The 17,802-nt window shown below is 41.3% G+C and overlaps 1 protein-coding gene across 3 annotated transcripts in view; it reads right to left on the bottom strand.

The window, feature by feature from the left end:
- Positions 1-17,802, bottom strand: part of ONECUT1 (one cut homeobox 1) — a 50,768-nt gene that overhangs the window by 31,990 nt on the left and 976 nt on the right. For 2 of the 3 annotated variants that reach the window (XM_083183888.1, XM_083183887.1), the window contains exon 1: positions 17,425-17,802. This exon is cut by the window's right edge. In XM_083183888.1, the coding sequence (XP_083040014.1) occupies positions 17,425-17,802 (378 nt within the window). Of the gene's footprint in view, positions 1-1,346; positions 1,572-17,424 lie in introns of those variants that run through there. The other variant, XM_083183889.1, reaches the window with a different exon arrangement.

The following is a 17,802-nucleotide window of genomic DNA, read 5'->3' as shown; positions in this document are numbered from 1 at the left end:
TCCAGCGGGTGTCTGAATACACGGCCAGGTAGCGGCATCATTAGCATATTGTCATACATCCGCTGCATACGTACAGCCCCTACATCTCTGGCCATCTGATATGCAGCTATCATAAATTGTAATTAGAGATTTAAAAAAAGAAAACCCTAAAAAAATAAAAACTTTGGGCATTGTATAAATCAGGTGCAAATGTTATCTACAAAACAAGCAGAGCATATCCTGTACTTTGGTAAATGACCACTACAGTCAGGGTCATTCTTCTAATAACAAATAGAGTCATACTGCTGTGACCAAATTTGCAAATGCTGAAACAGTCTATAGAAAGCAAGGAGAATTTGTAAGAAATCTTTTACATACGTCCTAACTGTTAAGCTGCCAAACTTAGATATAAATGTGGTGATTTCGCACTGGATCACTGCCTAATGGTACAATGTACGTATTTTGAAATAAATAGGCAGTGTGGACTCCTATACCCTAATTAATTAGCTTGTGAAAGCTGTAGAATGCAGTAGGGTAGGAGGTGCTCCCCTAAGTCAGAAATAACATGAAGATACACATAGAAAAAGAAGACTTGTGTCTTCTTTTTCTATGTGTAACTTCAAGCTGCCAAACTTGCCAGGTGTGTTTCTTCTAATGTAGGGTAAACACCAGAACGATTTGGCCCAAAAATGACCCTATTTAGATACAACCTCAATCGATTGTATGTAAACTGGGCATGTTTTGGGCCATTTTAGATCATTTCTGATCCGATCCCGATCCGATGCCTGGCCCTGCGAGTAGTTTGGTCGTTTTTCAGATCCTATCTGCAGCAGGTAGGATCTGAAAATGACCATTCAAGTGGGTACGGGTTACGATCGGATCGGAAGCAGATCGTGAGCAGGTCGTATGCTCTACCAGATCTCGAGTGGGTCGTACGATTGTCTTACGAACCGCTCACAATCTGCATTGTTCTGGTGTGTACCGGGCATAACATTCCAAAAACTGGTGATACACTGTAAGTTAATAAATTTATGGGAACTATATAACCATTTTTTTGAATGCCCTCTTTGGTGGATCTTTACTACATACTTTCAGCAAATGAATTCAGCCCACAGATTATAACATTTATTTTAATACCTGACATTAGATGCATATTCCCTAAAGCACTGTGAGGCAGGACTTATCAGTGTCATTGAGGAACACACGGATAACCACGACAAGCAGGACAGAAGGTATGATGTTATTTCAATCTGATATTTTAGTCATTATTTACAAATGGAAAACTCTGCCATCTCTTATCTTTGCTGAGTTGATTAAGACAGTTCTCATGGAATAAAGACAATAGCTTACTATTCACTTTAGTTTATTCATTAACAAAGAAACTCTAATGTCACACTGAGTTGTAGGACTGAAAGTGAGCTAATGACCAGATATAGTTCAGTGACCCTTTAGGGGTCACTCTCTGTGATATCTCCACTCACTTATTAATCATAAGGGCAGGGTTCATAACACCAGTTGTGATGTCATTCCAGTAGCCATGTTGGCACAGACAAATGCCATTTCTATGCTGGTTCTTATGCCTCCCAGAAAACCTGTAATAAAATGCATAAATTATAAGCTTTCCAGTACAGGAAACAGTTTGATTCTGTGAAATGCAGGTTTAATTTGTAATAAAAAGAAAAGTAGTAAGAAAAACAAACCACTAAAGTGCTATACATGTGGATAACATTTAAAAATGTGTCAAGTGTGCATATTATATATAATGCATAGGATAACGCAGGGAGGGTTTCTGGTTGCCTGGAAACCCTGCTCCCTAGTCCACATCATGACCGCTATAGCAATTATATATAATACAAATGTACTTAAGCTGCATGTTTTAAAGATCTCAGTATTACAAATAAAATAATCAGCACCACCATCTTTTAAAATTTGTCAGGCAGTAATTAATATATATGTGTGTGCACCAGCTAGGAGATCTGTAAAACATGCACTGTTAGGAGGTCTCTGCTCTATATACCATGTATAGTATTAATTATTAATACTCTGATGTGTGCCCATTTATACCCAGAGCAGTTTTTAGGTTCTTTTGCAGCTCCCCCAGACTTGCTCTAATGCTTTAGATTGGTGCCTACAGTGATATAAAACAGGCATTGGGGCCCGGGCAGGGTGGCCCTACTGCCACACCTAATGCATACCTCCCAACTTTCAGGAAGCTGGAGCCGGGACATAGTTGATGCGCGCCACAGGCGTGCTGAAATTTCGGGGTGTGTGGCCTAATTTTGGGGGCGTGGCCTATACTCACAGCTCTCCCGCGAGGTAACGTCCCCATTTTGACGCTATGGGGGCATGACCCAGAGGCTCTGTGAGCAGCCGACAGGGGGGACTCCCAACAGCCCCCCCTCACCGCGGGTCACTGCCGGCCATGGGTGGGACAGCGGACAGGCCCTAATAATCGGGACTGTCCCGCTAAAAGCGGGACTGTTGGAAGGTATGCCTAATGGCTTGCTGTGATCACTGCCCCTGTGTATGTTGGAATTAGGACATACAGGGGTAGATGTATGAAGCAGTGATAAGGGAGGAGAAGTGATAGAGGGCCTGGTAATTTATCACCGGCCAATCAACTCCTAACTTCCTTTTTAAACCCAGCCTGTAACTTAACAGCTAGGAGCAGGGCCGGCGCCACCACTAGGCAAATCTAGGCATTTGCCTAGGGCGCCGGCCACTGGAGGGCGGTATTTCGCCCCCCCTTGCCGCCCGGGTACCTGTCCTGCAGTGTATATGTGCGTAAAAGCTGGCGGCGGCAGTGGGGGGTCCCTGCAGTCAATAAGAAATAACGAGCGCTATCCGCCGGGCTATGCGCTTCTGTTTTGGAAACACTGGCCGCACGCTGATTGGCTGAGATTCAGCCAATCAGCGTGCGCCGTGCGGCCAGTGTTTCCAAAACAGAAGCGCTTCCGCATAGCCCGGCGGATAGCGCTCGTTATTTCTTATTGACTGCAGGGACCCCCCGCTGCCGCCGCCGCCAGCTTTACAGCGCGGCAGGACAGGTACCCGGGCGGCAGACACCGGGGCGCCCCCACCCCGACTTGCCTGGGGCGCTCTGGTGCCTTGCACCGGCCCTGGGTAGGAGATGATTGGCCATTGCTAAAGTACCAGGCACTTTATAACTTCTCTTCCTTATCACTGTTTCACACATCTACCACAGAGTACCATACCTCACAACTGTCCCGATTTTAACAGGACAGTCATTATTTTTTGTGACTGTCACACCCTGTCCGGCAATGTCCTGTGTTGGGGGGACAGTTGGGAGTCTCGCTGACACTCGCTGCTCTGCTTAACAGAGCAGCACTGCTTCTATTCACTGGAGATAGAGGGACAGGGGGCATGGCCAGCAGCTCACTCAGCACTGGCAATGCCCATACAGTGGTGAAATGGAATGCCACATTTAATTTTTGAAAACGTGCCCAGTGGAGCCCCACAGGAGTCTCAATTCCGGATTTTAGGATGCTGTGAGCTATGCAGCACATTGCACTTTGTATGATGCATGCTATATCTGGTTCAGTGTTAAGTATGACCTCTTCCTGCACTCTAGAATCAAGTAGTTGGAAGCCTCCATCTAGAAATCCTGCACTTGTCACAGTAATGTATCAATATGGGGAAAAGCAGTGCTGCAAATCTGGAGTCTGTAGTGTAGAACCATGGCCAGGGTTCAGGGGTGCCCGTAGGGCAACTGCCTTGGGGGCCTGGCCCAATTATGAGCTGCCAATATATGAAGATCTATTTTACTCTTTACCTTATTTTCTAATCTGGAGGAAGTTTCTTTACCTTTAACAATAGGGTGCCACAATGAATCTTTGTTTTAGGCCCAGTCCTGCCCACAATTGTTTGTTTATAAAGCACTGCAATAGCTAGCTGCATTGGATGTTGTTAATATTAGCAAGGTCTTCCTATATATTTAATGATGACTCACAAAGTGCTCTCCAGGTTCAATGCACTTATAAAAGTAGAATGCTTTAGGCAGAATTGCTGCTATTAATTATAGTATTAAACAGTGTCAGTAGTTGCTTTACTGCTTTATAAGTATGAGATGATAGGTAAAACAGAACTGAACATATACCTGCTTGTGGGCGTGGACTATGGCCCTTATTCTAATTACCGAAGGTCCCCTATGCATTTGCATGTCATATGCGCCTGTGCAGGAATTCTGTGCGAGCGCCCTTGCCGACCTGCATTGTCAGCATGGCACTCGCACGGGTGTGTGTGTGTGTGTGTGAAATGCAGCGCTCCGAAATGGGAATGCCCAGCATCTTATGTGCACTACACTTTCACACGGCGTTGACTTATAGCCCTTTCACATCGCAAATGCTGTGTCGCTCTTGGGAGATGGACACTGGTCTGTCCCTGGAGTGACCTGGCATTTGTGATAATAGCCCCTCAGACCCCCAGACCAACCCAGCAATAAGCTGACAATGATGTCCGAAAGGGGGCAGGGTGATGCAGCAGTGCTTTATTGGCGGGGCAGTTCTTGGAGCTGTTGCTGCCTTCTCCCGATCCTTCTTTTAACCCAGGTCGAAATGCCAGGTTGCTGGACTTGGGTAAATTGAAAAAACCCTTTCACACCGCACGTCGACCCGGCAACAATGCGGTTCGGACCTGGGTTATTTGTGGGATGTGAAAGGGGGTATCAGTAATACCTAGGGCCCCATTATAGGTAATTGGGAACGTATCACTCTCCCCATCTATAGATGATGTAAGTGGTACAGTACATGGGAAACCAGCGGTAAGCTAAGTTTGTTAAATACTGAAAGAAGGACACAACCTCTATAGTGAGTGCCATAAGTACCAGTAACGCATCTACAATGGGTGCTGGGTGTGTGCTGCACACAGGTACTGGATGCAGAGGAGCCCACATCACACACAATGTAACCATGTTCTTCAATGCTTACCTGCCTAGAGTCCTGCAGTGGTAGCACTGCATAAATCATTGGGAGAATGGTGCAGCTGCCATTTTCCCAATGATCTGCATGTGCACAGTGTAAGAATCACCAGAAAAATGGTGGAAATGCCATTTTCCAGGAGACCTGATGATGTGTAGTAGACTATGGCATAGTCTACACACTTGCCCCACCTTCAAGAGAGGAAGGTTCCCGGACAGAGAGCGGGATGTACTTTTTGTACTTTTTGAAAATGTGCATTTTCCTATTTACCATCACCCGTCCGCCCCGTCTTCACCTGGCAGGGTATCGCCACCCAAAGGGTGGCGATACATATGCGGCAGCATCGCGGCGGCTGTCAGTCGAAGGGCGGCGATGTATATTAATACATCTTGCCCAAAGAGTGCACATGAGACTCCTCATAGAAGCTGGAAATGACTTTCAAACATGAGTCAGCATTAAGAAAATACAACAGCTCCTCATTTCTCATTTACAATGTAAAATGACATTGCATTACTTCAGTGATATATCCATTTGGAATGTCAAAATGAAACGAAAATAGCATATTTTTTTCATATAATTTGATTTCTTTGAACTTACTTAATTACATTTTATATTTCAGTTTAATTAGATTTTACATGGCAATTAAGACTTTAGTACTTGCTATATTAAAAACACTGTATAGGCCAGGGGCGGATTTAGGGGTGAGGGCGCCCCTAGGCACAACAATAATGGACACACACCCCTTTTTGTATTACTTTTGTTGATTAGCCCTCCTTTATTTACAGAAATGTAACAGAATAATATAAAAGCCTTTTTTTATTATGTATAATACCTATTTACAGCTTACAGGGGCGGTATCGGCTTGTTCTATCCATTTACACTCCAAATTGACATTTGCATTCTAGATGGAATATGGTACAGAACAGTGGAAATATTTTGCAGTTACTGGTACAGTTCAGGCTGACAGTACTCATCCAAGTGCCGCCCCCAAACATCTGCCGCCTCTAGGCACCTCCCTCACATGCCTAACGGGAAATTCTGCACTGGTATAGACACTAGTCTCTGTATAATCCAGTGCTATGAAAATCCCACAATGTTTAATTCATTTGCAAAAATATTGTGCAAATTACACTTGAACATTTACAGTATAGGGGAAATTTACAAAACTGGAATATTAAATCCATTATTAGACATTGGACCATATGCACCAAGCTTCAAAAAGTGATAACATGGAGAGTGATAAACAGCCAGCCAATCAGCTCCTACTTGTAATTTTTCAAACCCAGCCTGTAACATTGCAGGTAGGAGCTGATTGGCTGGTTGTTTATCACTCTCCACTTTATCACTTTTTGAAGCTTGGGGCATCTGATATTGTCACTAACTTGCAATACATGTCTGTACAGATCGTATAAAATATATTCTCAGTAATCATACTGTTTGTCCTTGAAATGAAATGACAGAAAAATGGACTTGTGCTGGTAAGTGGCCTTACAAGGTCCCTGTTGCATTATGTAGACTTAAAATAACATTGGGCCTTGGGGGTCTGGGGAGGTTTCAGGAGGGTGGCTTTAACATGCCAGCATGTCATGACCATTTTCTGGTGTGCTTCTGAGCCTGCAACTGCGAATCCCTACACAGTTGTAAAGACTCCAGCAGCATATCTGTGAAGGACATTTTGAGCAACCAGAGTTGCTAAGATGATCGATGGAACAACAATGTTGGAACGATGGTATATCTTTGCAAATAAGTGGCGGATCAGAAATGCTGTTAATGAGCGCCTCTTACCAAATCCTTATTTTGACAGGTCGCTGCATGTTTTACCGTTGTAAATTAGGCCAATTATTGAGTGTCCAAATGACTCTTGCTATATTATTTATTTTGTATACGACTGTATCAAGTAATGAGATAAAATGTCCCCATATATATATATATATATATATATATATATATATATATATATATATATATAATTCCTAAGAAACCATATAAAGTTTATAAGAGCTTAATATAACACAGGCTTGAAATAGCCCATTTTATAGTAATTCAGCATAATGGACTGTGTGACAGTCTAGATACAGTTTTCTTAAACTGTACAAATGTTCAACAGAAGTTATATAAATAATGCTGCAAGTGCTTCTCCGGTTAATTGCAATTGCAGAAGACATGGCCAGGCTCCCTTTTTGAAAAATGTTTAAATGAATAATAAAAAGGATTGTAGCAGCAATAATTTGGGGCAATGGATGACTATCGGAGGCCTGTGGATGTCCTCAACAAAATGGCCACCACCATGGAGGAGACAAATCAAATGACTATGTACAAACAAATACACAGGAACACAAGGAAGCAACATGTTTATGTATATATGTGAGAGCTAGCGCTGTCGAGAGGTCCGGGGGGGGGGGGGGGGGGGTACCTTTTACCTGGGTCTGCTGGACCATTTCAGGGAGCCAGCAGTGGAGTATAGAGGACAGGCTGCCTCAGTAGCACAGTCTCTCTCCCCAGCTCAGCAAACACTGCTCAGTCAGTGTGCTGAGCTGGGCAGAAAGACAGCTGCAGTGGCAGCCTGTGATCTCTTGGCCTCTCATTTGTTTTTCAGGGGAGCGTGACGCAGCCCCTCCCGGATGCCCCATCCCCAGCAATGGCCATGCCCCTCCATTTTTCTAGGGCTCGGCCATACTCTTGGCGGCCCTGGTGAAAGGAAGGTGGATGGGGTAGGGCTGGGGTATATGTGTGAGAGGGAGGTGCATAGGGCAAGGCTGGGGTATATGTGTGTGTGAGAGGAGATGGCAGCTGGGGCAGGGCTGGGTATATGTGGGTTTTGTCCATTTTTGTCAATCCCAGGCCCTACAATTTTGATGGCAGCCCTGCCAGTGACTAATGCTGTTACTGTCAGCCAAGATGGGGCAGGGGAATGGGTGGAGGACTCCAGCAGCAAGCCAGGCCCAGGTAATCAGTACCACACCCCCAGAACTATGAACACCCTTCCTGCATCCTACCTGCTTCCTAGGAAGTGGGCACAATAGAGAGACAATAGCTGGAATTGCGGCTCCAAATGGAAAACGCATCATTTTGCTTTGTCCCCCTCACCATGGACCTGCAAATCATAATAGTGGTGGGACTTAATGACAGCACAGCCAGGCAGTGTCCCTTAATGTGTCTATCAGGGTCTCCTCTATGGGCTTCACCTGGGCTTCACCTGGAAAGGAAACATACAAGTCCCATAACGTTCCCTGTGTGTCTGAATAACAACCACCCAGTCACCACCCTGGAACTCCCAGGATATTTCCAATACATTTATGATACCATGGGTGAAATTTAATAGGATTAGAGATTCAGAAAGTGAGAGATTTCGTAAGAAATCTCCAGTTTTTTTAAAGCAGCAATCATTTTCATTTGTCTCAATAGCAACTGTGCTAACATAGGATGCAAGCTGGTGCTTGTGTGCTTGGTCTGTGGCTTTTGCTCGTTGCTGACTGTATGGTCTCATGCAGAGAGGTGGCGGCAAGTCGGCGACACCAAGGCTTGAGAGCCACCAGCAGCCTCCTCTTCGTGAGTGTGGTGGGCAGAGCCGTGGCAGCAGCGGCACAGGTAACCCTCCCCCTCCCCCAGTACTAGGCATGTGTGGGCGTAACAGGTGGCGGGGCATGAGAATGGATTTGCAGTTTGTGTTTTATCCTGCACACTACTCGCATACTGTAGGGGCAGATCTATAGTAAGCCTGGGAGAGTGTTAATAAGTGGAGAGAGATAAAGTAGCAATTGCCATGTTACAGGCTGCATTTCATAAACGACAGGAGCTGATTGGTTAGTAGTTTATCTCTCCACTTTTCACTAAGTACCCCTTCCCCACTGTGTTTATGACCTGAAAATAGGTCGGTACATCCCCCTGAGAATCATTATCTTATGGGGCATGCACACAGAGATTTAAGCATATCATACTTAAAATACAGCCGAGTTGCAGTCTCTTACTTAAAGTGTTTGGACTTGACCCCAGCGATTAACTAGATTTATGCAGCGTGTGGGGGCATATGTGTGGCACTGAGGGGGCAGGGGCGGATTTAGGGATGAGAGCGCCCGTAGGCACAACAATAATGGCCGCCCCCCTGCCTAATTGTATTATTTTTATTGATTAGCTATAAGCCCTCATTTGATGATTGCCAATTTAATATAATAATAAAAAAGCCAACAACTAACATTTTTTTATTATGTATACATATTTACTAAGTAGGACAACTTACTGGGGCAGCATCTGCATGTCCTATTCATTTACACTCTAATCTAGATGAAATATAGTACAGTACGGTGGAAACATTTTCAGTTATTGGTACATTTCAGGCTAATAGTACTATCACATGCATCCAAGTGCCGCCCCCAAACATGTGCCGCCCCTAGGCACGTGCCTCAAGTGCCTAATGAGAAATTCTGCACTGTGTGGGGGCATATATGTGTGGCACTGTGGGGGCATACCTAGCACTATGGGGGCATATATGTGTGGCACAATTGGCACTGTGGGGGCATATCTGGCACGGTTGGGGCAAATTAGTAATGGACATCAGTTGTGCGGCAGCGGTGCAATGGGCATTACAGTGTGCGGCATAATGTGCAATGGGCATTACGATGTGTGGCATAATGTGTAGTGGGCATTATGGCATGTATAATATGTATTGGGTGGGTGACGCGTAACAGGCATTACTGTGTAAAATTTGTCCGCGTGCCTTCTGTTTTGTGGTTTATCTGGCTCCTACATGTGCAGGATGCAATGCACAAGCCCAAACAAAAATGTCATTGTGTTCTAAAGTTTTGTCATGTAGCCACTCCCCCTTTGGCGCAGCACATTACTACAATTTTTTTTTTTTTTTACTTGCACAACTGCAGTTGAGGCTGTCACCACTCTGCAAACATTCTGTATTTTTAGGAGTTACTACAGCAAATGTGCGGTGTTAAAATCCTAAAGTTAAATAATTCACCAAAAATCGTATATGATCTTCTAGCACAAATGTAATACAATGAAAGGTGATAAAGAACATTGTATCACCTTTTATATGGCAAACAACAGCATCTGGCTATGACTGGTGTACTTTATTCCATCCATTGATATTTATGAAGAGAAGCTGACTCATCAGTAATCTATGTAATCCGCACAACACCAACACAAGCAAACACATGATAAGCATAAGCAGGAATGCTGCAGAGGGTATGGGTCATTAGGTCAGTCGACAGTTAAAAATGTTGACACATGAAAAAATTTTGACATTCATTTGGTCGACATGTTCAAAAGATCTACACAAGCAAAAGGTTGACATGAAAAAACTCAACATAGGAAAAGGTCAACATGAGTTTTTCACATTATCACAGATCATTAGGGCTACTGTTGAGGATTCTTGTTTCCCATAAGAAGGTATGAAATCCCTATTACCTTTATAGTGATTGCAGCACAGGTTCTCAAAGTCGGTCCTCAGGACCCCATGCAGTGCATGTATTGCAGGTTTCTCACAGAATAACAAGTGAAATAATTAACTCCACCTGGGGATCTTTTAACATGTGTCAATGAGTAATGAGTGCACCTGTCAGATGACCTGGAAAATGTTAACCGTGTGGGATCCTAAGGACCGAGTTTGAGAACCACTGGATTACAGTCTCAGTGCTAGAGACTGATCAAATAATTCATTAAGGATGATTGCAAGATGTTTCCTTTCCAGTCCTGGGGCTATTTTATACATCATAAAAGCTTTATATACCTCTAAACATTTGAGATATAAAACCACTAAAGGTCCATAAACACTGGGTGACTGTGCCCAGCGTGTATTGACAGCGATGATAGCGTTCATCGCTGGGGGGAAAGCCGCTCAGTGCATACACACTGAGCGGCTTTCCCCCTGCCCGGCGCCGTTGGAGGGGGGGATGACGGTGTTGCAAAGTGGAGCACTATGCAAAGCCATCCTGAAAGCCGCTCATCTGCTGGTATAACCAGCAGATGAACGGCTTTCCCGGCGATGTTGCTCACCGCTCATCGCCGGGCCATACACACTGGGCGGCTTTGAGCTGAAAGCCGCTCAAATCTGCTGTTTTGAGCGACTTTCAGTTCAAAAGTCGCCCAGTGTGTATGGGCCTTAAGACTAATAATAAAGGTGCAGAAGTTGCTTTATTTCCTTTCTCATGAATGTTTGCCTTTTAAGCATCTTTCCTCGATTATTTACCACTAATAAATAAACTAAACTGAGCAAATACCACAATGGGAACAATGATGTATAATTAAGCATTATACTAATAAAATGCACAGTAATACTTAGCAACCAATCACCTTTCAGTGGCCCTAGCAGAATGCCTGATTGGTTGGCATGGAAAACTGCACATTTGGCACATTGTTAATAAGTAACCCAAATGTGTAATAATATAGGAATCATGACATATGAGAAAGTCATAACATTATGACATCAAACCAGATAAGAAGTGAACCACCTGCCTCCAGCGCTCTTCTGGACAGTGGCACTAATATCTTAGCATGTTTCCATGTATGAAGAACAGTATATAAATGTGAGCCCATACTTTACTGTGATATTGGAAAGGGAACACAATGGGTGATTCCCGCAGCCACTGATATACAGTAGTTAATTATTAATGATATAGCGCATACACACTGACTGATATCGTTCATGATATCGGTAAGTGAAGTCGCCCCCCGCTCCATACATGCAGACACTGATGATATTGTCAGATTGAGCTGTATGTACAGAGGACAGGGGGAGCATTAATGATGCATGGGAGGGCGCCTCCTCCATGATATTGAGCACACACTGCTCTATATTGCAGTGTAAAAATAAAGCAGTCAGTATTTCCCTTCACAGAAACAAAATAACTCCCCCAAATCTAATTCTCTTTGCACAAGTTACATCTGCCCCACCTGCAGTGCACATAGTTTTGTCCATTTGAGAAGGAATTTACCTTCACAAGTGAACCAGAATAAGGGCCTAAGTATGTATGCTTACCCATTAAAGTGAAAGGAAGCTCCACCTGGCCACACCAGATCACAAGCATTGGCATTGTGTATTAAAACTGAACAAATAAAAGGAAGGTGTACAGTACAGTATGAGAGTTTACTATGTAGATAACAACTATATTGCTGTTTTTATAAAAAAATAATAGTATGAGGGACCACTAAAGCCTTCTCATATTTAAGGCTAGCAGGACAGTAGAGTTGGGCAATTTTATTTAACCGGAACTTTACTGGAGGCCCACATTAAGGGCATAAGTCTTGAGTAATCACTGTGAATCAATTTGCAGAAAGCTCTATTCAATGCAGAAGTCATGAAATATGCTAACATTTTATTGTCACTTCTGAAGAGAAATGGATCTCTCATTTTCAAAAAAAATTGTTGTTATCTTGCTTGATGTCAGCTTTGGCTGCTTCATTTGTTATGATTTAATATTATGAAACAATTGTGGTTATTTATTAACAAAGTGCAAATGTGCAGTAATCAAAGCACCCAATCAGGCATTTGCTTTCATTCTGTAACTTGTTGTAGCTATACCAAAGCTAAAAGCTGATTGGGTGCCAAGGACTGCTGTGTATTTTATTAGTATCATGATTAGGCATAATAGCTTCCATTCTACAATTTATTAAGTTTAGAATATTTATATGTATTAGATAATCTACCGGGGGGGGGGGGGGGGGGGGGGGGAAATCTTATATAAAATCCAAACATTCCCTGTCTGTGAGAAAAAAATATTTTTTTTTTTTAAACATGGTGAAGTTTCATATAGTTTCATTATGTTATCTCTTACCTTGTATGTTATGATGTTCTACCTAAAATGGCTGCTGGGTAATAGAAGGCCCAAGCACAAAAAAATGAAACTAAACAAAACAGAAACAAAAAAACAAAACAAAAACAAACAAAAAACAGTTCAATGTAGGCTACAGAAATCTACATTATTATGTATATTCTATAATCATTAGTATCACTAAAAATATAACTGTACACCACAAGAAAAGTATATCAATTATATGTGACTATTTTTGTTAACTTATGACATAATAGTAATGTATATTTATTTTACAGCATTTTGTTATTAAAAAATGAACTGCTGTCATTCCAGGCTGAAGTAGCCATTATGCAATAAAGAACTTTGTTCTGTTAGAACTACAATGCACTGCTTCAGTACAGTTGATGGAAATTCGTAAAGAAAAATTTGCACACTTTAGTTATTCTAACTGATAAACATATAAAAAATAAATCTATGTTTTTTTAAAAGAAACTATGGTATTTTTTTTTGGTCAGTTGATTTGATAATTATTTGAATGAAGTCAGACGATTAAAGGATATAGTATAAATCATCATTTCCATGTTTTTGGAATAAAAAAGTGTTATTGATTTTGTTGAATGAATCATACCACTTTTGTGTTAAATATGCAAAAACTCAAGAATGAAAAAAGTAATATATGTACTATAATTATCTGCTAAAGGAGTGTCAACTGGCTGAAAAATCTACTGGAGCTATGAACTTGTATTGATCAGCAAATGTGTCCAAATATTGAAAGAAACAGACTTACATTAAATCGCAACAGTAAATCCAATTGAGTGTAAAGAATAACTTTAAACACAGTGTGTTTGATGCCCATTGTAAGGAACGAGAGTAAGCCCCAAGTGTGTGGAAATAACATGGATTGAATAAGAGAACACAAGCAACCTTTGGACACCAGCAGAGGCCTATTATGGCAGAAAATCATTCCAATTCAAACTGAAGCCCAGAAACAAATGTAAAATGACACACTGGCCTCAGAGCAGGCTGGCAGCAGTAAAATAAAACATATGCAGTGGTATTTTAGGAGTGCAATACCTGCAATTAGCCCATCCACAATAATGTATTTATCTGCAGAGAGTCACAAACACAAAGACTTCTGCGGCAAACACTAGTACTACAATATTCTAAAAAGGCAGATATAAACAACATACTGTACACACATGCCATTAATGCTGCTTAATGTATATACATATCCATACAGGAAACATCTACACATTTTACATTATTTGCATATAGACGTAACTGATACACCAGTAGCAGCTTAATATTTAAAAATGTATCTTAAGTAATCGTATAGTCTGTGTTACATATATATTTAAGACTTTCTTGCAATAAAGTTATTGGTAAGAGCAGACAGGCAGATAAACTGAATAAAACACATACATACATACATACATACATACATACATACATACATACATACATACATACATACACACACACACACACACACACACACACACACACACACATACTTACAGGGACATATCAACTATTAAGCAATGATAACATCTGCTGTAAACAAAAAATAAAAGGTAGCAATTCAACGACACATACACACCACATATACACACAATACATATAGTTAATAAAAAAAGTTCTGTAACTATACATTTTACAATTAGGCAGCATATTTATTATGATTATTTAAATCATACAATACAGATCCTTATTCGTCTATTTACATAATTGATGTTTGTATCTTGTTTTGTTTACTATAGTGAATATTTGTTGTATACACTGTATATCTGTGTACTGCAAGATAAACATTCACTAAATACCTGATGTATAAATGAAATAACAAACATTTGGATCCCCATTTGCGTCTTTCAAAACTTTATAGTCATTAATTTCAAGTTCATTGATTTCAATTTCAAATATCTTGTGGAAAAAAAGATAGGAAACAAATGTAAGCCTTTTTTTATAAACATATATTGTAAATTAAATCCTTATTAAAAAAAATCATATAGCAATGTGTATATAAAGTGCAGGCTCATTTAACAATCTGAAATAATTACTGTTGATGCCCATGCATACAGTTTATGTAGTCTATATTAATGTAAGTGAATAGATTTAATTGAATAGCAATGATGATAATAATGTCGAAAAAATGGATAAAGTGTAGATATTTATGCTTCTTTTTACTGGTATTATATAATATAAGTGTACCTGATTTTATGTAGAAATCTGTGCTCTAATTTGTATAGCACATCAAAAAGTGAACTGCAAATTGCAGAGGAGGGAATGCTGCACAGGAGCAATTGCATTTGTAGACATATGTTAATATGTGCAGGGTGCAGATGTTTGTGCCATTAATTTGTATTCAGCAAGTTACTACTCTCCAGCAGACACTCTAGATTGGCAGATTAATGCTCAGATAACGTCAAGAAGGGGATCCTACATTCTAATTGAAGCGGTTGTTTCCACTATTGATCCATGTAAATAAATGGAGAAACTGCTCGACCAAATTGTCGTAAAAATACACTCCAAATCGAAGAAAGCTTCGGCTTATCAATCGCCTCTTTCACGGGGATCATTGCAGACAGTCACCTCTCACACGCGTCTGGCTGCAAACTGTCCACCACTCAGTTTCAATTACTATTAATAAGAATGTAATAATGCAAGAAAATCATACATACGTGTGTATGTGTGTATGTATATATATATATATATATATATATATATATACATATATATATATATATATATATATATATATATATATATATATATATACAGACAGACACACACACACACACTCATACACAAAATTTAAATGTAATTAATGTTTTACAGGACATTTGGGGCAAACATTGGCATGCAAACTGGCATGTAAAGTATATATATATATATATATATATATATACATACATATATATATATACATACATACATACTTACATATACACATACACATATATAATATTATCAAACACACACACACACACACACACACACACACACACACACACACACACACACACACACACACACACACACACACACACACGTATCTATATCGTGTTACAGCTGTATATGAATGCATTAATACATTAGACATAGCTAGCATACATCATGCATTGAATACTCCTATCTCAGCTGCCACTACAGTAGGATAGCAGTGCGCATCCCCCAAGTCTGTCTTCTGCTTGCATGCTGGGCTGTGCCATGAGTAGAGAAGGTAGGCAGTGTATATATATAGAGCAGCACTGTGCCAGCTTTCAGGAGTCACATACAGTACAGGAGAGCATAGAGCCCAAACGGTATTAAATGTATGAGGATAAAGGATCTGGCCCTTTCCAGTATTTGTCTGTAAAACAGATCACCGCCTGTGACAGCACCACGGACTGACTGCCTGCCATCCTCCAGGGACGAATTAATGAAGACCTGCCAGTTAATTAAACCCTCAAATAAGGCTCCGCTTTCTATTACACTCGAAGAACCAGTTATTATAAAATAGCAGACAATGCACCATCCTGGCTGCAATCATTATCCAAGGGGTTAATAATATATCTAGTAGAAGTCAGAAATGCTTGCGCCTATCAAGATGATGGTGCAATAAGAATAGTGAAACTGATATATATATATATATATATATATATATATATATATGCAGATCTCAGTAATGCGTGGATAATTAACACCAGACCTGGTTTATTATCTAACTGCAATCACATCGGATTAAAAAGTGAGTCTGTTCTAGGTTGAGTTAAGAGGAAAGTGTAATATTTAGCAGACAATGGATCCACGCAAGCTCCCCTCCCTGCCAATCATTAGCACACAGATCAATAAACTACAAATCTACATACTACACCGCAGCGACTCTATAGCAGGCTGTACACCTCTGCTAGCATTAATCCTACCACCACAGGCTTCATTACAGTAAGGTTAGCAAGCAAAAATAACAATAAAAACTCACTAAACAGTATTGGAAAGGAATCTTCCACATAATGACACCGTCTATTTGCATGCTGAGGGGGGTACTCTGTTGCTTCTACCGACTCAGTAAGTGTAAACGTCTCTGCAAGTATTGATTTATAGATTAATAGATAGGTATCAATCAATCAATCGATATTAATTGTTTGACAAAGACAATGGGTGGTAGATAAGATTGGGGCAGCTTTTCTGACTTATCCTTCTTTCACGTGGGATTTACACTATTCTTCCAGTGGCCTGAGACTAATCATACATAACACACCCCACTAGTATTTCAAAAATTAAATCTTTAATCGGAAATTTGTGAAAGGTTCCTGTATCCAGATGAGCCAATGGGACCGTGTGATGCTGTATCAGGCGTGAAACCTGCCTTCCAATGTAAGATGATAGAAGATGCTATTGTGTGGACAGGCTAGGGTGAAATCATCATGGTAAAAAGGACACACTGGTCTGGTACAGAGAGGGCTGGATGCAGGTGTGAGCAATAGCAGATGACCCTCAGCAGTAAGGCAAGGATCTGTTGTATTACTCGTCTACACAATAGATATGAGGTGGATAGATGCGACCACTATTTCATTCTTGGTGACAGACAACAAGACTAGATAGATCTCAGAATAAGTGACCACAATGGTAGAGTTACAGAAAGACCCGAAAATGAGATGTACAAGAGGTGAAGAGCATTAGTGAGGGGATGTTCGTATGGGTACAAATATGGATTATACGGTAGATGGAATTTGGGTTGAAGGTTTTTTTAAGGGGGTGTGGGCACTCACCTGCTAGCCTCAGAGCTGACATCCTCTGGAATTCGGGTTCCTGCAGCCATTTCCACATCCTGCGAAAGGTCTCCCGGCCGGATTTCAGTTTGCTCCAAGGTTTGGGGTTCCTCAGCAGGTCTGAGAGGGTCCCTTGAGAGCGGCACAGCACCCTCTGGGCAAAGATCGCCTGGGGGATGCTGTACCGCTTCAGCTCCGTGGTGATCCTCTGAGCTACCTCTTTGGTATTGATCTCTTCCATTTGCCCTGAATTACTTCCATTGTTGACTTGTGATCCATTCATAGATGAAGAGTTTTGCTCCCTTGTGGAGCCCAGAATCTGCCCGTGACCCTGGGTATTCAAATGGGCATGGGGATGGTGGGGGATCCCATTGATAG

The sequence above is a fragment of the Crinia signifera genome, chromosome 4 (assembly GCF_055691185.1).
Source record: "Crinia signifera chromosome 4, ASM5569118v1, whole genome shotgun sequence".
Classification (NCBI taxonomy): Eukaryota; Metazoa; Chordata; class Amphibia; order Anura; family Myobatrachidae; genus Crinia; species Crinia signifera.
The sequence above is the reverse complement of the archived record's forward strand: the minus strand, read 5'-3'. Positions and strand labels throughout refer to the sequence as shown.